Genomic DNA, 21,039 nt, shown 5'->3' with positions numbered 1-21,039 from the left:
GCTGATGTGCTTCCAATGTGTTTTCAATCGTAGCCTAATAGGGGTGTCGCGATTAATTGACTCAAATCGATTACAAAAAATAAATAAACTATTAAAATGACTATGTTGATGCTTTGGAACATTTTACTGGTGGCGGTTAAAAGTGTCCAAAGCGTCTAGTGTGAGGGAGCTAAGCCCCCTACCTTGCTAGTAGAATGCTAATGCAAGTGGAAGCAGCCCCAGCTAGGCCTACTGGGGCAAAGGCTACTCCAGCAACAACACTCTGCCTGTAGACCTCACCCAGGAGAACCCCGTATGCAGGTTCAAAGTATTTTATTTGCGTGAAATGCAGCCAGTCAAGTAACAACAACCATGACTTCAAACGCACAAAAATACCCACGCTTATCATATTGTATATTTATTACAGCACAGTTCAGTTTACATTAGAACAGTGCATGGAATAAAAAAGAAAGAGCTTTATTGGCAACACTGTAAGACACAATGGGACATCCTTACATACAAACGCCCTTTTTTCGCAGACTCTTATGTAAGAAGGGTCAAGTTTATGGGAATAAGTGCCTGAGGTACGGAGTCATCGTGAGGGCGACAGACTGGTGGGGTCACAGATGACGGATAGACAAACATAGGAGATTGCATATGCAGCGGACTGTAAATCCACACAATGAGCTCGGCATGAGTACACAACACGTGTTCCATCCAGGGAGAGAGAGGGGGCAAGGGAGAGAGATTCACTTTGCTACAGATCTGAAGGGATCTTGACGGTAACCCAAAATATTGCCTTGTGGAATGCATGCCCTTGGAAAGCAAAATGAAAAAAATAAATTAAATAAAACTAGTATTGTTTTCTTTAAAGGTCCCTTTTGCAACTGTGACAATCTGTTGAAGCATTTCTTAAACGAGATCTAAATGTAGACCCCTATGAGTTAAATATATTAATCTTTAAATTAAATTACAATATCAAGTTACTTTTAGTAGTCCAACCCTGAAGAAAAATTGTACTAAAACACACAATTTAACCCATTATCATAGATGATTGTATCGAGTACTGTAATTACATGAGTATGGCAAAACTAACGTGGTTAGCAAATATTATTATAAATATGGACCAGTTTGCCAAATCTAGTCCTAATCTCTTGAGCTGTAGCTCTGCTGGCTCTAGTCTCTAGCCCCTCACCTACCATCCCATGTTCCCTGCACTGTGCCAGTAGAGTGAGGTTGACTTCTACATGGATCTATACACAGCACTGTATTCCCCTGCCTTTAGATTAGGATGTTGGGGTGGGGGTAAGACCAACCTACACTATAGTACAGTGTATTAGTACACACAGACAGTGGACCCACTTGGTGATCTGAAAGCTCATACCACACGCCAACCGATAGTATGCCGTAAGAACCACTAAAGCATCAACATGCATAGTGTAGGCTGTAGGGCGTCCCATAACTGGTTCATGCATGTGGTATTCTACCTGTATTCAACTTCCAAAGCGCTTTAAGCTAGTGTATAATATTTGCAATGTCTAGTAAATCAGTGATTATTATATATTTCTCATCTCCACGGCCAATCAAAGAACACCTTTTATGTTTATATTAAAACAATAATAGGAAATAGCCTACGTCTCTGTCAGCTAACAAGGCCAGAAACGGCTCGACGACATCCACAGGACCCAGTGTCAGTCCTCCAGCCATGGGTTTGGAGTTGAGCTCGACCGGCTGAACGAAGGATGGGATTCACGTTCTCCCCGTGTGCACGCTGGTTTCCTCCCACACCATACAAGACCTGCACGCTAGGTACATACTCCTGCTGTTGCCCTTGAGCAAGGCACTGGCATCAGAACTGGTCCCTGGGTGCCAGACTATTGGATGCCTACTGCTCCTAAATAGTTAGGATGGTGCAAAAATGTACTTGGCAAATAAAGAGATTTGGATTCTAATAATCATTTATAGTGTGGTCGTCTGGCAGACAAGCTTATAGTGCTGGGATATTAGTCATCACTGGGAAATACTAGGTGTATATATAGTACTGGGATATTGGTCTTCGCTGGGAAATACTAGGTCTACTGTACATAACACTGGGATATCGGTCAGTAGTTAACGGTGTGATGCCCTCACATACAGTACCAGGTAAATGTATTTCCACAGTGTATCACTGAAAGGGTTTTCAAATGAAACATGAATTAGAAACTTAAAAGCTGATGTCATAGGTTACATGGTGATATCTGCTAATATGATGTTTTGTCCATATAGGTCAGTAGTATGAGCTTTCAGATGAGACCTCCCGAACCTCCCTCTACTTCTTGGCCTTCCCCTGGGCGGCCACGGCCTCCATGGCCTTGCGGACGGTCTCCTCGTCTCCCAGGAACTGCATGGCTCTGATGGGCTTCAGGTTCTTGTCCAGCTCGTAGAGGATGGGGATGCCGGTGGGCAGGTTCAGCTCCATGATTGCCTCCTCAGACATACCTGCAGGGGGCAGCAGAGACAGGTTGGAGCAGCTTGATGGGTTTATCAATGGAGGAATGTGGCGTCATTATTCTCTTAATTTTTTTATATTCACTTTATTGACTATATTTATGTCTTTCTTCCAATACCCTGCCCATACCTTTACCTCCCCTCCCCCATGCTGCCTGAATTTCCCCAAACGGATCAATAAAGGAATATCTTATCTTATCATTGGACTAGGAGGACTGTTTGAAATGTGTTATCATTGGACTAGGATGACTGTTTGAAATGTGTTATCATTGGACTAGGAGAACCATTTTAAATGTATTACCATTGTACTAGGTAGGATAACCGTTTTAAATGTGTTATCATTGGACTAGGATGACTGTTTGAAATGTGTTATCATTGGACTAGGACGACTGTTTTAAATGTGTTATCATTGGACTAGGATGACTGTTTGAAATGTGTATTCTTGGTAGTCGAGGTGACTGCATATTTGTTTTTCATTGTTGTAAAATGTATCAATTGATCTCCGCCAAAATGTTAAGAGAATCCCCATCCATATTAGGGCTGGGCGATAAAACGATAACTATCGCGATAAATTATTTCCTCGAAATAAACATGAAACGTGGTCGCAAAGTTTCGATATATCGATTTTCCAAGCTTGGCTCCGTTCAGCCTCGGCTCAGCACACTCACTAACAACAACCAACGTTACGTGATGATGTGCTTACGCACAACAGCTAACAACCAATCAGTGAAGGAGATGGCCGAGAGCGAAGTAGACCCGGAAGGAGGTAGGACTCACTCAACAACAAGGCTTGCTAGGCTAATTAGCTTGCACAGCGATGTTTTATATATTTACGTGCCGAGTATGCGTGTGGCGTGAATTCTGAGGCCACGTTTATAGTAGTGGGGGTATACAGTGGACGTCGTTTCAATATATTGTGGCGGAAGAGAGTATTTTAGTGTCATATTTAGCACATTGTCATGGAATACACCGCTTAGATACAACAGGCTGGCTAGGATAACTAGCTTGCACGGCACTGTTTTATATATTTACGTGCCGAGTATGTGTGTGTTTTGAATTCTGAGGCCACGTTTATAGTAGTGTGGGGTATACAGTTTGTTTCAATATATTGTGGCGGAAGAGAGTATTTTAGTGTCATATTTATTGTCATGAGATACTCCGCTTGTCGGCTAACTGCTAACGTGCGCGGACTGATGACAACATCAACTCGACTTGAGACATTCGCAGCAGCATAAGAAGTTAATTAAACTTGACAGACATTATATCGACGATAATTATCGATATCGAATTATATGAAAATTATTTTATAATTTTATCGCGATAAAGTTTTTAGTCATATCGCCCAGCCCTAATCCATATGAATTATATTCAAGCCTGAATTCTCCACTTGCACAACCTGAAAGTAGGCACTTCCGGCTGACTTCCGGTTGCGAATGGTACTTCCTGTCCCATCCAAATACATTGGTTTTAGCTACTTTTCTCCCCTTATTTAAACAACTTTGTCGTCACAGAGAGGCAATGAAACGTTTGTATTATTATAGTATAGAATGTATTTAATAAGCAAACGTTTGTCAGCAGGGTTTTTGGGCTGTATTTCATGTAAAAACGTTACTTGCTCACGCTAATTAAGGCTAATGCTGGCTAACAGAAGCTAGCGCAAGAAACGACGCCGCAAAGTATTGTTTATAGTGCATTTCTTGCCACCTTATAGCATTTGTACATTTGTATGACAGTCTATAATGCTCCGTGAGGTTTTTCCGGACGTTTTGGTAATGATTTTCACTATAAAATCATATTTCTAAATGACAGGAAGTTGATAAACTGGCCGGAATAGCTTTGAGCTAACGATCTTTGCCGATGCATTCCATTCTAAACGTAACGTTAGTTGTTCAAAACATTACCCGTCTATATAATTTGTTCCTCAACGTTATATAGACAGGTCATGTTTTGTAAACTAACGTTATGTTTAGAATGGAATGAATACATGGGTCGGGAAAGATAGTTAGCTCAAAGCTAATCCGGAAGGGCAGCTAACAGTAGCTACTGTCTGTAACTGTGATGCATTTTCTGTTTGCAGTCCAATGTTCACCAAAACACACACCCACACACGTTATAATTTGTTCCTCAACGTTATATAGACAGGTCATGTTTTGTAAACCAACGTTATGTTTAGAATGGAATGAATACATGGGTCGGGAAAGATAGTTAGCTCAAAGCTAATCCGGAAGGGCAGCTAACAGTAGCTACTGTCTGTAACTGTGATGCATTTTCTGTTTGCAGTCCAATGTTCACCAAAACACACACCCACACACGTTATAATTTGTTCCTCAACGTTATATAGACAGGTCATGTTTTGTAAACTAACGTTATGTTTAGAATGGAATGAATACATGGGTCGGGAAAGATAGTTAGCTCAAAGCTAATCCGGCCTGTTTAACCACTAGCTTCTGTTAGCTAATGAAGGCTAATGCTGGCTGAGCAAGGAAACTAACAGTAAACGTTTTTACATGAAATACAGCCCAAAAACCCTGCTGACAAACGTTTGCTTATTAAATACATTCTATACTATAATAATACAAACGTTTCATTGCCTCTCTGTGACGACAAAGTTGTTTAAATAAGGGGAGAAAAGTAGCTAAAACCAATGTATTTGGATGGGACAGGAAGTAGGGGTGGGAATCACCAGTTTCATCATGATACAATACGATATCGATTCTTTGGACAACGATACGATATTTGCCGATATCACAAAGTCTCTCACGATACAATACGATTAGATTAGATTCAGGTGCCTGCAATCGATATGAGATGATATCATATGCCCATTTAACATAATCAGTAACATTTAGATCAACTAAAAAAAGGTAACGAAAATATCATTTGACATTTGTATTTTTGAGCTCTTCCAGACATTTAAAGGACAATCAATCTATTGTTTTTAATACAAATAGACCTCCTGTTCACTGTAAAGTGCCACGTTTTGATATATTGAGCTTTAAACTTTAAGCTCCATTTTTTGGAACTCAAGACTCACAACCTAAAACCCCTCCCTACCTCCCTCTCCCAAACCGTTCCTACAACAATTTGTTGATGTTGCATGATCATGTATAGGCCTACATTTATTATGTATTATATTGTTTATGTTTAAATAACATTTAAACATCAAACTTCTCTGACCTCATCTGGTCTTTCCAAAGACGTGCGCACACACACACACAGAAAGGGAGAATGCTATGCTGTAACGTCTACACACACGGAGCTACTGCTGTTGTTCTTGGGCGGATATGAGACTCGCCACAGGATTTTCAAAATAAGAGTATCGATATGAATCGATCTTATTACATTGCATCGATCCGATTCGATCGTTGATAATTACATCGATGTATCGATCTGGATCGATGTATCGTTCCACCCCTAACAGGAAGTACCATTCGCAACCGGAAGTCAGCCGGAAGTGCCTACTTTCAGGTTGTGCAAGTGGAGAATAGAGAGACCCTACAGTATGACCACCAGAGGGCGGTGAAGAAAGCAGATAAGATTGTGAGGGACTCGACCCATAACACCCGCTTTCAGATCCTGCCCTCTGGTAGGAGATATGCTGCCCCTGTGTTCATCCTCTCTGCCATCAAGACTGCTCAAGACTCCTTAACAAACAGAACCCCCCCAGAACCCCCTTGCCTGGAAGAACTGGACCTACTGTGCTGTGCATCTAGAGAGCAATGCGTTTCTTTTAGAATGATACCTCCTGTGTACTGTGACTTTCTGTAAATAATTGACTATTTTATCTTACCTCATTTTATATAAAATTGTATCTTACTACTACTACTTACTGTTACCATTCTCGTATTCATTAATAGGATGAATGTAATGCCCCTGTATTGTTGTGTATTTGACAAATAAAGACCTTGAATTTTAACTACTGTGTTTATATTGTGGCGTCTCTTTTTACAGTGGTGTTATCATCTTATTGTAATTTATTCATCGTTTTGTTTGTCTGTATGTAACTTAGTTACCGACCAGAGCAAAATAAATGTCCCTTGTGGACAATAAAGAACATCTAATCGAATTTAATCTAATTCATGATTATTCATTAGCATGGCGCGATGGACCTACCCTCCAGGTGCTTGACGATCCCCCGGAGACTGTTGCCGTGGGCAGCGATGAGCACCCTCTTCCCCAGTTTGATCTGCGGGGCGATCTCCTCATTCCAGAAGGGCAGCGCCCGGGCAATGGTGTCCTTCAGACTCTCGCAGGAAGGAAGCTGGTCTTCGGTCAGGTCGGCATAGCGACGGTCCTACAAAGAGAACAGTCTGAGTAAATTACATAACAGAAAAGAGATAGCAGAGGTTGTGTAGCCATTTCTACCTATGGACATTAGGGTGGTGTAATAGTAGAAGTAAAAAATTTACCTCTTCACCTTAGCCTTTTAATATACTCTGCCACTTACTCATTACATCCACACTATGATTATTGTACTGTGTTAGATAATCATGTTTTCAGCCTTCATCTGCCCTTCCGTGAAGTGTCTGTGTTGTGTTTATTTGTTGTTGTCGAGGCAATCGTTCTGTGGAATTCTGTCCTCCCACGCGACCTGGCTGTAACACTGTTTCACCCCGTTAATGCATCCGGACAAAAGAATGTACTTGGAGTCGTCGTCTCATATCAGCAGGATGTTTATTTCCATAAACATAGCATCTCGTACAGAAATGAAACCGATTGAAAGTCGTTGGTGGTATAAGGAACTAGATTAATAGATTCTATCTATCACTTTGGTGGTTCTGCGGCCTGTCCTGTTAGCCGAAGCCTGTCTGTTAGCCGGTAGCTATCTCTCTACCTTGTGGTCTTCCCTGCCCCAGCCCTAAGAGCTCTCTCCTCGATGTCAGTCTGTCTCGTTATTTGGCCCCTACCGGAAGAACTAACAGCTTAAAGTCTCATCTCTCTCTCTCGGGATGTTTCTCTATAGCCTCTTTTCCTCTGCATGGTACCTACTCGACTCTACTCATCCTTTTCGGTTTTCCATTGCCAAAATTTGCAGATAGTACCTGGTACAGGGTACTTTTTTAATACCTGCTTTTTCGAGGTTCCAAGCATGGATAGGTAGATGGATGGGTAGAAGTGATACCAAAAAGTTACGTGAAACACTGCAGACCATTGATTGGTCAGAAGAAAAAATCGTCACTACGTTATCATTGCACTACACGGGGGGAAGTCCTGCACAAAACACAAAACACGCCATCTTTGAATAGACTCACGACTACTAAACATTAGCATTCATTATTTGTTTGCAGCAAGAACAAAGTGCAAAAAACAAAAAAGGATACATTCACTGTGTATTCTGCCTCATTTATTGATAAAACAAAACCAACATCAAGACAATTTACCACCAAGAACAAAGAGTTTAGTCTCACAAAAAGATCGCTAATTTTGTTAGCTTACGTGCTAATGTGAGTGGGATTTACCATTATAATAGTTAGCATTGCGGCTAGTGTACATAGCGTGCAAAAGATCGCTAATTTTGTTAGCTTACGTGTAGTTAGCTAATAAGGCACTGGTATCATAGAATAGAAATACTTTAATCATCCAGAGGGAAATTTGACACTACAAATCGGGATGATTAAAGTATTTCTATTCTATGATACCAGTGCCATATTAGCCAACTACACGTAAGCTAACAAAATTAGCGATCTTTTTGTGAGACTAAACTCTTTGTTCTTGGTGGTGATGTTGGTTTTGTTTCATCAATAAATGACGCAGAATACACTGTGTGAAGGTATCTTCATAGCAATTGTGTTGCGGTTGGTTTTGTTTCATCAATAAATGACACAGAGTACACTGTGAAGGTATCTTCATAGCTAGCTACAATACGTGTGTGTCGTGTTGAAGTTGACATCACGGTGCCCTCACTATGACGACCAGCTACACTGACGGCGGGGACTACCTACAGTGGAAAACGAACGAAGTACCAGGTACCAAAAGCGAGTAGAGTAGAGTCTAGTAGGTACCATGCAGTGGAAAAGAGGCATCCTGAACTGAATGTTGTGAATAAGGTGCTTCTGTGGCTGACCTTGGCCGCCAGGCTCCTATCTCCCTCGGTTCTACACAGAAATTAAATTAAATGTCTGTCTTAGAGTTTAACATATTTACATCCATGCTCATGCTGTTATAACCATATGAAAACCAATGACATCCTTCAACTGTAAATGAGAGCTATTTTACTGCACTGCACTATTCTATTCCGTAATTTTTTTTTATGATTATTGCACTGTAAATGAGAGTTATGTTTATGTTATGTCTACATTACTGATGTAAAGCACTTGTGGTCTTCAATTCTTGTATGAAAGGTGGAATACAAATTAAGTTTATTATTAATTTATTTTTCTATTCCAAGAGCTTTTCTCAAAACCCACTGTAACCTCAACAACTGGAAAAACAATGAGATTAAAAAGGGTGTTTGTGATTCAGAGTGTGAAGTCCAAATGTAAGATTTAGTTTTGAGGGAGCATAACTCAGAGTACGAGTCCAACTTTGTAAAGATGAAGTGATGACGTGCTTCCATGCGCGCATACTGTAAATAAGCATGTGTTAATGGGATTCTTCATAATGAAAGTATCTCTCAGCTCTCAAGTGACCCGGTCAATACAGATGGAACTTTGACCAGAGTTTGTTGCCATGTTACCTGAACTTTGAACTTTAATTTGTAGATGCTTACGTATGTCCAGTCGGTGAAACATTAACTCACCCTGAGGACAACAAGCATTGCCCGCAGCATAGCGGTCATGTTTCATATAAAAACACAAATCTATAGTCTTCTGATGGGGAGTCTGCGGAGGTTGCTGCAAAGTGCAAAGGCAACAAAGTCACAGACACAGTCTGGAGTCACCCAACTCAGCAAAACACACAGCCACGCAACAGCTGCTGTACCCATGACGATGGCCGTGGGAAAATGCCCAATCAGAGATCAGAGTACTGATCACACCTCCCGTTTGACATGTGTCGTTGGTCATAGTAGATTGGATAGCTTAGCGCTGGAAAGTCCAACGTTCTTCCTACAGATATCCAGTGTAATCGCCTGTACATTGTATATTACTGTTGCACTTACACAGAGATGATAAACGGCAAATACGCAAGTACGTCAGAGGAACACGTACACGGCCCGGTCCAGCCCAGGGAAGCGGACGATCACAGTGCTGCGCTGTCCACGTCAGCTCGCGTCGATTTGACACTCAATTACATTCTTGACCAGCTGCATGTAGGCGTCGGGAGCTCGGCAGGCTCACTGTAACCTTCGCAACCACTTTGACGTTGGAGTATAAATTAGGCGTTAGGGTTACAGGAGGGGTGGCTATATAATAGACCAGAAGTTTCCAGGGAATCCCCAAATGGAAAACGCTAGACCTTTGGACCTTCGTGTAAGTTAAGTTGAACCTGAACCTGAGTCAGAGCAACAGTCAGTCAGAGAAGAGCGCTATATAAATCCAATCCATTATTATTATTAACCTTTATTAATCCCATTGGGAAAATTCATTCTCTGCATTTTGACCCATCCTAATTTATATTTTTTTTTATCCACTTTTTCTCCCATTTTCTATTTTTCTCCCATCCCAATTTCATATCATCCAATTCAACCCTCCCCTGTCTCAAACACTGTTTCTTGCCTCCCACAAGCCGGCTGCAATGTGGACGAAGCCATACATCACGAGTCCCCTCCGATACTCGAGGTAGCAGCCGTCGCATCTTTTTCACCTGCGCAGCGCGATCTCTCAGCGTCAGGGGTCTACACTTTGGAGGGACGCCGCCCCCATCACTTCCTGATTCTACTGCGCAGACGCACCAACCGACCTGTAGCAGTCGCTGTCCACAACGTCCGATCCCCACCCCTCAGTTTTCCCACCCCCTAATACTGCCAATTGTATTAGTACGGACGACCAGCCAAACTGAAAACAATGTGGAGAGCTGGGCTCGAACCCAGCGTCTACAGCATTGGTGGTGAGTGTCTTGCCCACTGCACCACCTAGCCGCCCACCCATCCTAACTATTTTAGGACCGTGGGCAGCCACACAGTGCGGCGCCCGGGGGCGGGGACCAACTCCAGTTGTAGAGCCAGTGCCTTGGTCAAGGGCAGCGGCTGGAGTATTATATACCTATATGCATGTCTTCCATGGTGTGGGAGGAAACCGGAGTACCCGGAGGAAACCCACACAAACACGGGGAGACCATGCAGATTCCACAGAAAGGCCTCCTGCTGGGGTTTTGTGCTAACCACTGTTAGCAGGGGGCGGCACTGTAGCAGAGAGTGTTTCAAGTTCAAGTTCGGTTTTATTTGTCACATAATAAGGTACATTACAGTGAAATGCTTGGTTCTGTATGAGCCTCCTGAGATTGTGCTTCATACAGTAAGAAAAGGTAAAAAGAATAAAGACCAAACACTACAAAAATATACAATATACAAAACTAAAGTACAAAATGCAAACAGAGATGTAGTGCAAACCTTTTAGTAATAGATCAAATATGGTGTTGTGTTAAAAAAAAGTGTTTATAGTGAATGTTAAGGTGAATGTTTAAAGCGAGTGTGTGCATGTGGATGTGTGTGCAATGAATGTAGAATGTGACGAGTTAGTGTCACAGAGTCATTGAGCATCCGGACGGCCTGGGGCGAGGCGCCTCACCTTGCCGATGACGGAGTAGAAGTCGTGGTCGGGGTCCATGGTGGGGGGAGGGGTGTCGAAGGAGCGCCTCCAGATCTTCACCTGGGCCTCGCCGTGCTTGGCGGCAGTCTCCGCCTTGTTCAGCCCCGTCAGGCCGCCGTAGTGGCGCTCGTTGAGGCGCCAGGTCCGGTGCACCGGCACCCACATCTGGTCGATGCCGTCCAACGCCAGCCACAGAGTCCGGACCGCCCGCTTCAGCACCGAGGTGTAGCAGATGTCAAACTCGTACCCGGCATCTGGGGGGTTCGGTGAGCAGCACAGGCCACAGGAATTGAAAGTCATTATGAAAAACATGGAGGACTGTTGTGCATGAGTTCAACAGTATTTTGGTTGAGCCTAAATCATTTGTAAATGTTTAATTCTTTTCTTACTTTTGTAAAAATAGAACTCAAGAACTATTAGGATTGTCCGACCATTTTCCCGGTGGGTCGACGCACCTTGGGGGGCAGATATAATTTGATTTATAAACTATTTAAAAGTTTGGTCTACGACCGGGCCGGCCCATAAAGCAGGGACAGCGGCTCATTGGTTAATTTTCTATACGGACACTGGGCTGGCCCAATCACATCTCTTACTAAGCCCCACCCCCTCCCTCAGACAGACCTCTCTGTTTCTCATGTCAAATCAGATGCCGCTCAGAGCAGGCGTGTGAGCATGACTGACAGGGCCGAGGGACAGAGTGAGCAGGGGGAGGAGAGTGTAGCGGTAAGCAGGGAGCACTATTGTGTTGCTTCGTTTTGTTTGGCAATGTAAGTTACGTAGGTATGTTTCCCCATGTCAATAAAGCCCCTTTGAATTTAATTGAGTAGTAGCTTCATGATTAATAGGGACTCGCAGGTAGTGCGTGTGCCATGCCATGATGACGATGATTATTAATTAAATTAATGTCGATAATAATATGATAACATACTCGTAACACTATCATAAAGTGAGACTGTCAACTACTGCATATCACTGGACTATCTTTTGTTTGTACTTTTATATTACTATATTGTATTTGTACTGTGAAGCTATGCATCCCCCCCCCCCCCCCCCCCCATGCTGCTTTGACACCCGAATTTCCCCAAGGGGATCAATAAAGGATTATCTTATTCTAGTTAGCATCAAATTAAAAGATGGAACAGCTCCATGCATTAATTGAATAAACAACTATTTGCTCATTACCAGTATGGTATTGTTGAAATTGTACAGCATTTTGCACAACTTTGTCAGGGAATTCCAACAAATCTGGACCTGAATGTACCAGTTAATTGTAATCATCTCTCTCTCTCTCCTTGTGTCTGGTTATGCCAGGTTGTGGAGGAGAGAGTCAGGGAGGAACAGGCTGTAGACTACTTTGCCCGTCCTATGATGCAGGTGTTTTTACATCACCACCCCAAAATAAGATTCAGCCAAGAGTGAGTGAGTGAGTACACTGGTCCACTTGTCCATGGTTTTAGTGGTTTGGGGGAATAGTACAGTAGGTACGCATATTTATGGAGACTGCAAGGATCGTGTAATGGTGGGTGGTGTCCGACCGATTGTGGTGGGCCGGTCTGGGCCAAAAATGTGTATACTGCACCTTGTGTATACGGTTTACTTTTACTCATACTCATAGTATAGATTCAGATTCGTATTGTAATGTATAATATAACCGAAAGGGGATACAGAGTGACCCTCATCTGCACCTTTGTTTACAGGGTTTATTTTTTTATTAGTCTATATTTATGTCTTTCTACTATTACTGTTGTGAAGGGCCAGATTAAACCGAATATATATATTTATTATATATATATATTTAATTGTATTTGTATATTCTCTAATATTCCTTGATATCCCTTGTATATTCCTTGTACAATATGCATTGAATATCCATTCTAGCCTACTGAACATCCCATAATAGTCTCCATTCTACTATTGGTCGAGACCTTGGTGCCAGGCTGCCATACCCCCCAGACCCAGTTCAGACGTACCGCTCAACATGTACGAACAAGTCCTAGTTCCGCGTAGGAATCTGGCTACCGCACCACTAACGGTACTATTTGTTCATAGTGCGTATATATACTGCGCTACTAAAGTAGGACTTCCTTTTTAGTCCAGTTTCTTACCCTCCAATAGAGTGACAGACGTAAAGCCTCCCCGCGACGCCACGTGTGGGAGTAAGGCCAAGTTCGGCCTACCATCGGTATTGAGACATCGTGTATATTAATATTTGAATAGTCATATTTGGCACTATATCGTCGAGTTGGACGTAGTCTATTAAGCTAATAATAGTCTATTCATATGTAGTGCTTCGTGCGGTGAGAATACTATCGTAGTCAGTACCCCATCGTTTCGGGCAGAGAACTGGCTGCTTATCCAGGGTGGCCGACCCCATGTGAGGCTGCACCTGAGGAGCCCCAGAGCCGACGAGCGAGTGGACCTGCATACCGGATTATTCTACCGACGACAGCCCGCCTTCCCAGGCACGGATTATGCTTTGTATACAGTGATTATTCTATGGATAAAGACCAACACTGCCGTGTGTTGGAAACCCCCCCCCCCCCGGAGAGGACGACAGGTGAGGAGACGCTCTACACGACGAGGTCGCTTCACGTCTCTCCATCGTGGACCGGAGGAAGCCGGCCCACAGAGAGTCCAACTGCTTTCATCTGTGGATCGAGGATCGCTGAGGCACCGAGCCGCACAACCGTGGGTTCTCCCAGGATACCCTCGGCCAGACGGATACAGCCAGACTCTACCCCCCCCCCCCCTTCTCCAGTTGTCTTACAAGCGACCGGAACCCCCCCCTAGTGTATCCAGTTCTATAATCATTAAAGTATCATTGCTATTATTCCTTAAATATTCCAGGTTGTATATTTACCACCTGCGCCTTCAGAGATTGGACATTCTCTATTGATATACCGACGAATACTCTTGCCATAAAAGTGCATACTAATTCCCATTCATAAATGTGATTGATTTGATTAAGTGCTTGCTCTACACACCATCGCTGTGTAGAAATAAAGACCTATTTCTAATTCGTACATTTGTGTTGGATCCGTTTCATCTACGTGACAGTGTTCATCATAATATATTTATGCCGAGTACTGGGTGGCCGAATATTAAGTACAAAGGTAGTGGTAGTAAGTATCATATCTAGTAATACAGTCAGGGAATTGTACCCCTCAGTTACAATTACCCTGCCTATACCTTTACCTCCCCCCTCCCCTCCCCATGCTGCTATGACGCCCGACATTTTTCCAAGGGGATCAATAAAGGAATATCTCATCTTAAAACCAGGCTACATGACTACATGGGACATGACCTTACAACAAACCAGAGGCAATAGGATTACTAATAACAGACTCAGAGATCCGTCGCTGTGCATGCAGCAGTGCAATGGAAAACCAATATGTATGCATCTGCCCCGTCCATGCTGCAGGCTCCCCCACAGGGCATCACGTCTAGATCTGCACGTTCGCACCCCGCCCCCCCCCCCCCCCCCACCCACCTGCAATGTACAGCCCCCCCCCCACCCCACACCACCTACCCAACCTCCTCCAAATCTCCAATGTACAGTTTTTTTTTGGATCCACTTTTTCTCCCATTTTTCTATTTTTTTCTCCCATCCCAATTTTTCATATCGTCCAATTCAACCCTCCCCTGTCTTCGAACGTTGTTTCTTGCCTCCCACAAGCCGGCTGCAATGTGGACTAAAGGCCTCTACATGCGACAGCAACTTCAAAGCAACTGCAACACAACATCGGCACGATTTCAACGCGGTTGTTTTAGAGGGTCTTGTAGACTGTGTTGCGAGGACGTTGCGTACATGTCCCCCAAATCTAACCTAAACAGCCGTTGCGTTGATATTGCGTAGCAGTGATTGGTTGGTAGTGAATGGGGGCGGGGCTGTCATAGAATAATATTGGTCCCGCAGCGAGGAATACCATCCGCCATTGTTGTAGCCAGCAAGCTATGCTATCAATATTAGCTAAATAATTAGCGTCATAGCTGGCCTTTTTCTGAAAACCCAAGCACATATTGTTCCATAGCATACGCCTTCAGTTGATCATGACAAATCCTCTCTTACCTTGACGATTAAAAAGCCTCCATAATTTAGTAAATAAAGCTGTAGCCAGCCAGCTAGCATTGATGCTATACAAAATGCTATCCACATTAGCTACATAGCTAACCAACTAAATACAATGGTATCCTGAGGTAAGGTTAAATACAACGTTTGCTAGTCGAAATGACTGGACACACACAGGGACAAGTTAAACATCAATCAATTAATTTATTCCAACAGGTAGTTTGAGCTGCATGAGCCGAGGTCTTTCTCTCCTCTCCATTGGAAACTAATGACGTTACGGTAACGTTAGCTCGAAAAGCACAGAAACGGGCGACAGAAGTTAAGCTGCTAGCAACAGACACTATAACACTTCCGGTCGGGGGATTTCAAAATAAAAGAGCGACGTCTAAAAGCACCGGAAATACGTTTATTTTGTACATTATCTAACGTTAACACGAACCTAAACTAACTTTAGTTAAACTAACTTTGCGCGTCGATTAGGGGTGGGAATCACCAGTTTCATCATGATACGATACGATATCGATTTTTTTGGACAACGATACGATATTTGCCGATATCACAAAGTCTCTCACGATACAATACGATAAGATTCAGGTGCCTGCGATCGATATGAGATGATATCATATGCCCATTTAACACAATCAGTAACATTTAGATCAACAAAAAAAAGCTAATGAAAATATCATTTGACATTTGTATTTTTGAGCTCTTCCAGACATTTAAAGGAAAATCAATCTATTGTTTTTAATACAAATAGACCTCCTGTTCACTGTAAAGTGCCACGTTTTTATATATCGAGCTTTAAACTTTAAGCTAAATTTTTTTGGAACTCAAAACTCACAACCTCCCTCTCCCAAACCGTTCCTACAACAATTTGTTGATGTTGGATGATCATGTATAGGCCTACATTTATTATGTATTATATTGTTTATGTTTAAATAACATTTAAACATCAAACTCCTCTGACCTCATCTGGTCTTTCCAAAGACGCGCGCACACACACACACACAGAAAGGGAGAATGCTATGCTGTAACATCTACACACACGGAGCTACTCAATTAGCATTTTAAGTATACTATCAAAAGTCATGGAAAAAATCATTCATGAACAGATCAATACATATTTAGTGAGTAACAATATCCTATTTGAGCATCAGTCAGGCTTTAGACAATCTCATTCCACTGAGACTTGTCTGGTGTATTTGACTGACTGCATCAGAAAGGAGATTGATGCAAAGAAATTCTGTGGAATGATCATGTTGGACCTACAAAAGGCCTTTGATACGGTTGACCATAGTGTCCTTTTATTTAAATTGAAGGCGATTGGGTTTAGTTGGTCAGCGTTGAACTGGGTCACCTCATATCTATCAGGCAGGTCTCAGATGGTAGATGTAAACGGGACCTACTCCTCAGCCAAGGCGATCACCTGCGGGGTGCCTCAAGGGAGTGTCCTGGGGCCGCTCTTCTTTCTCATTTACATAAATGATATGAAGAATGCCTGTTCATCAGACCTTTTTCTTTATGCGGATGACTCAGCTATTCTGGTCTCCCATAAGGACTTGGCAGTAGTGGAGAGGACCCTTAGTGAGGAGCTATCAAATGTGCAGATATGGCTGTCAGATAACAAACTATCTCTTCATTTAGGAAAAACAGAGGCCATCCTGTTTGGATCAAAGAAACGGCTTGGTAAAGATATTGAAATGAAGGTAAGAGTAGGTGAGAAGCAAATAACAAACAAGGATTCTGTTGTATATCTAGGCTGCATACTGGACAAACACCTTACAGGAGAGGCCATGGCTAAAAAAGCCCACACTAAAATCTGCCAGAAAACAAAATTCCTAGCTAGACAAGGGAAACTACTGGACCAGGCAACACTTAAAATGCTAGCGGGCGCATTAGTACAGAGTCACTTTGACTATGCTGCCACCTCCTGGTTCAGTGGCGCTCCACAGGTCCTGAAAAATAAACTTCAGACAGCTCAAAACAAATTAATTAGAGTAGTCCTTAAACTACCTCCACGCACTCACCTAGGGCCAACTTTCTTTAGGCAACTAAACTGGCTTCCGGTCAATAAAAGGGTAATTCACATCAAATTAGGTCTCACACACAAGATAGTTCAAAATACAGGTCCGAAATATCTATCTAATTATTTTAATCGATTCCGTGACAATCATTCATACTCTACTAGAAGGAGCAGTACGGATTTTATTCTGCCAAGATTTAACTCCCTAATGGGCACAAATACATTTTTATATTCTGCAGCACTGGAGTGGAACAAGCTTCCAGTGGCCCTGAAAAACATCGAAGAGGGGGGAAGTTTTAGACGTGCCACAAAGAAATGGCTAGCCAGTGAAGCATAGAATAGCCATAGGAAGGAGAGGGTAGGAAGTGCTTTTTTTTGTATGGGGTTGCTATTATGTTTTATTCTGTTTTTTATTATGATGATCTTTGTTTTATTATGATGCTCTATGTTTTATTATGATGCTCTATGTTTTTATTATGATGCTCTGTTTTAGTATGTTTTATTATGATGCTCTATGTTTTATGATGTCTGTCCATGTCCAAAATCAGGGACCATGATGGAAATAAGTGCTTGCACTTTCTCATGTTTTTATCCCTTGGATGCTGTCTTTTACTCCACAATAAAAATCAATCAATCAATCTACTGCTGTTGTTCTTGGGCGGATATGAGACTCGCCACAGGATTTTCAAAATAAGAGTATCGATATGAATCGATCTTATTACATCGCATCGATCCGATTCGATTGTTGATAATTACATCGATGTATCGATCTGGATCGATGTATCGTCCCACCCCTAGCGTCGATGTTGCAGAAGCATAAAGGCAGAGTGTCTACAACACCGTTGCTTTGTCGATGTTGTGGTGCAGTTGCTTTGAAGTTGCTGTAGCATGTAGAGGCCTTAAGTCATACATAGCACGAGTCCCCTCCGATACTCGAGGTAACAGCCGTCGCATCTTTTCACCTGCGCAGCTCGATCTTTCAGCGTCGGGGGTCTGGGCTTTGGAGGGTCCCCGCCCCCGTCGCTTCTTGATTCTACTGCGCAGGCGCACCAACCGACCTGTAGGAGTCGCTGTCCACAACGCCCGATCCCCACCCTTCAGTTTCCCTCCCCGTAATACGGCCAATGTGTATTACTGTGGACGACCAGCTAAACTGAAAGCAATATGGAGAGCGGGGCTCGAACAGGAGGCATCCTGTTCGAGCCCAGTCTCCAGCATTCGTTGCGAACGCCTTGCCCACTGCGCCACGTAGCCGCCCACCAATGTACAGTTTTTACATCAAATGTATATACTCTCTTTTCTGGACTCTTTTTGTATCACAAACAGTACTGTATTTGCAAATCTGGTATGTCATAAATGTATAGATGTAGCAGTAGGCTACTGTCTACCTGTACGTCATATATGTTATGATGAATTGAAAATGGGGGACCCTGATGTAAACAAGACGAAAGTCTTTCTCTGGTCTGCATCCCCTTAACAATTGTGTGTATTAAGCTGTACTGTATTGTACCCATTCTGCAATCTGTTAAATAAAGTTATCAATCAATCAATCAAGCACATCCTCTGGAAATGTGGCGTCACGTATTCCCGTCGCTGATTGGTCAACACAGTAAATGGGTGAGTTGAGGGAATCACGTGTGAGAGAGGAAAGAGGGAGAAGCCTCCTGAATTATTATTATTGTTAACCATATTATACACGCGTCCCCCCCCAGTCCCCAGCCGGCCGGCCACATCACATTTGCTTCATTCATCACCGGTGAAGATTATTTTAGAAATGGTCCACAAGTCAGACATCATGTCTATATTGCAGCAAACACTCACCTTTCAGGGCCTGGCCGCCTCTCCTCGCCTCCCGTTCCCCGGTTTCGCTCAGGTCGGCATCAAACCAGCCACAGAAGCGGTTCTCCTGGTTCCACGTGCTCTCTCCGTGACGAATTAAAACCAATTTGTAGGCAGCCATTGATAACTTATTATTTGTGAGCGCCTAGTTTTGACCAAACGGAGAGAGAGAGAGAGAGGTGCGTGTGTGTGTGTGCGTTGAGAACAGCAGTCTCTCGAGATAAAGCTGGGAACGAGGTTAGGACAGCAGGGGACTGACGAACACTTCGCTGTCACAAACCAACGCGCTCTACTGGGGGGCGGGCGCTCCTCGCTGTTACCTGTCATTGGTTGTTCTCTCACTTCCGCTGTTCCACAACCAATCAAATAACACCGCGTTTGATTCTAAACCAATGGCGGAGGAGTTATGGTGACCTTCATAATGTAGTTTGTGATGTTTTATATATTTCGCATTGAATGTATTATAACACCCCACCCCACCTACCCAACCCAACCTCCTCCAATGTACAGTTTCTTCCCCCTCAAATGTATATACTCTCTTTCTTAGACTCTTTTTGTATCACAAACAGTACTGTATTTGTAAATCTGCTATGTCATAAATGTATAGATGTAGCAGTACTGTCTATCTGTATGTCATGTAAGTCATATATGTTATGATGAATTGAAAATGGGGGACCCTGATGTAAACAAGACGAAAGTATTTCTCTGGTCTGCATCCCCTTAACAATTGTGTGTATTGAGCCGTACTGTATTGTACCCATTCTGCAATCTGTTAATAAAATGTTCAATCAATCAATCAATCAATCAATCAATCAATCAATCAATCAATCAAGGCTCATGGTATATGTTAGATTAGATTAGATTAGATTAAAATGTATTGTCATTATAAGATACATACAGTGTACAACAAGAAGAAGTTTGGCATCCAACCAGAGTGCAAATGTAACAGTAAAGTGCAATAGTAATATACAGGTGATTATACTGGTTATGAAATATATAAATGAGTACTACTGTGTGAGTCTGATTAGCACTAGTGTAGTGCTAATTAATCAGATGTATGTATTGTACAGAGTTTTAATATTAATATGTACAGTGATACAGGTATACAGACAGTATGGTAGTAAGTCATACTGGCCAGCAGCATAACTAGTAAGAGTATAAGGGATATGTGCAGATATAGATATAGTATGTATATATATGTATAGTATATCCTGCTTGATTTAGAACTCAACAACTGACTGATCCATATTCCCCATCATCAGTACCTACCAGAGCCATCGTAATCTCTGGTAGTAGCCACTATCACCTGGATGAATTATATATTAAAACAACTGAATTGTAGCAGAAACTGGTCTGGATGCTATCATTGAAAATTACCTTGTGTATACGTTTACTTTTACACTTACTCATAGTATTCAGATAAAAAAATATGTATTGCCTATATTTATTGTAACCTATAACCGATTGGGCATACACACCATCCTCTGCGCGTTTGTTTACACTGTTTATTCTTCTCATAATTTTACATTCAGAGTTAATTATATTGTTTGCACTGTTTATTTTGTCCTCATATTTTTATATTCAGATCTGATTTGATTGCCTATATTTATGTCTTTCTACTATTACCCTGCCCACACCTGAACCTCCCCTCCCCCATGCTGCTATGACGCCCGAATTAACCCCAAGGGTATCAATAAAGATACATCTTATTTTATCTTACCAGAATACAGTAAGTCTAGTAGTGCCAATGTACAGTTTCCCCCCCCCCCCCCACCCCACCCCACCTACCCAACCCCCCCATCCACCCCACCTACCAACCTCCTACCTATACCAACCTCCGTTGGACTGTGACGTCAGAGGAGACACTCCAGGCTGCACTTGAATGCACAGACTGGAATGTATTCCGTGATAACACAGCCAATATTAACGAATACACTGAAACAGTGCTTGACTTT

At 42.6% G+C, this 21,039-nt stretch overlaps 1 protein-coding gene across 1 annotated transcript; it reads right to left on the bottom strand.

The window, feature by feature from the left end:
• Nucleotides 1–390: 390 nt before the first annotated feature.
• LOC311234089 (phosphoglycerate mutase 1-like) lies at nt 391–19,322 on the bottom strand. Its single transcript, XM_084321200.1, has 4 exons — nt 19,067–19,322; nt 11,133–11,407; nt 6,580–6,760; nt 391–2,457 (listed from the first exon to the last, which is right to left on the bottom strand). The coding sequence occupies exons 1-4, from the start codon at nt 19,203–19,205 to the stop codon at nt 2,288–2,290; spliced, it is 765 nt and encodes a 254-aa protein (XP_084177326.1). The 5' UTR covers nt 19,206–19,322; the 3' UTR covers nt 391–2,287.
• Nucleotides 19,323–21,039: the final 1,717 nt, after the last annotated feature.

Source organism: Notolepis coatsorum, assembly GCF_963971535.1.
Source record: "Notolepis coatsorum genome assembly, chromosome: 9".
Lineage (NCBI taxonomy): Eukaryota > Metazoa > Chordata > Actinopteri > Aulopiformes > Paralepididae > Notolepis > Notolepis coatsorum.
Note: the sequence above shows the minus strand (reverse complement) of the source record. Positions and strands in the feature narration are given on the sequence as shown.

Excerpts from the sequence above, each read along its gene's own strand:
- LOC311234089 (XM_084321200.1), bottom strand. The coding sequence starts at position 19,205 with ATGGCTGCCTACAAATTGGTTTTAATTCGTCACGGAGAGAGCACGTGG. Across the intron at positions 6,761-11,132 it reads TCTACTCCGTCATCGGCAAG|GACCGTCGCTATGCCGACCT; the intron begins GTGAGGCGCCTC and ends TTCTCTTTGTAG. Across the intron at positions 2,458-6,579 it reads GATCGTCAAGCACCTGGAGG|GTATGTCTGAGGAGGCAATC; the intron begins GTAGGTCCATCG and ends TGCCCCCTGCAG.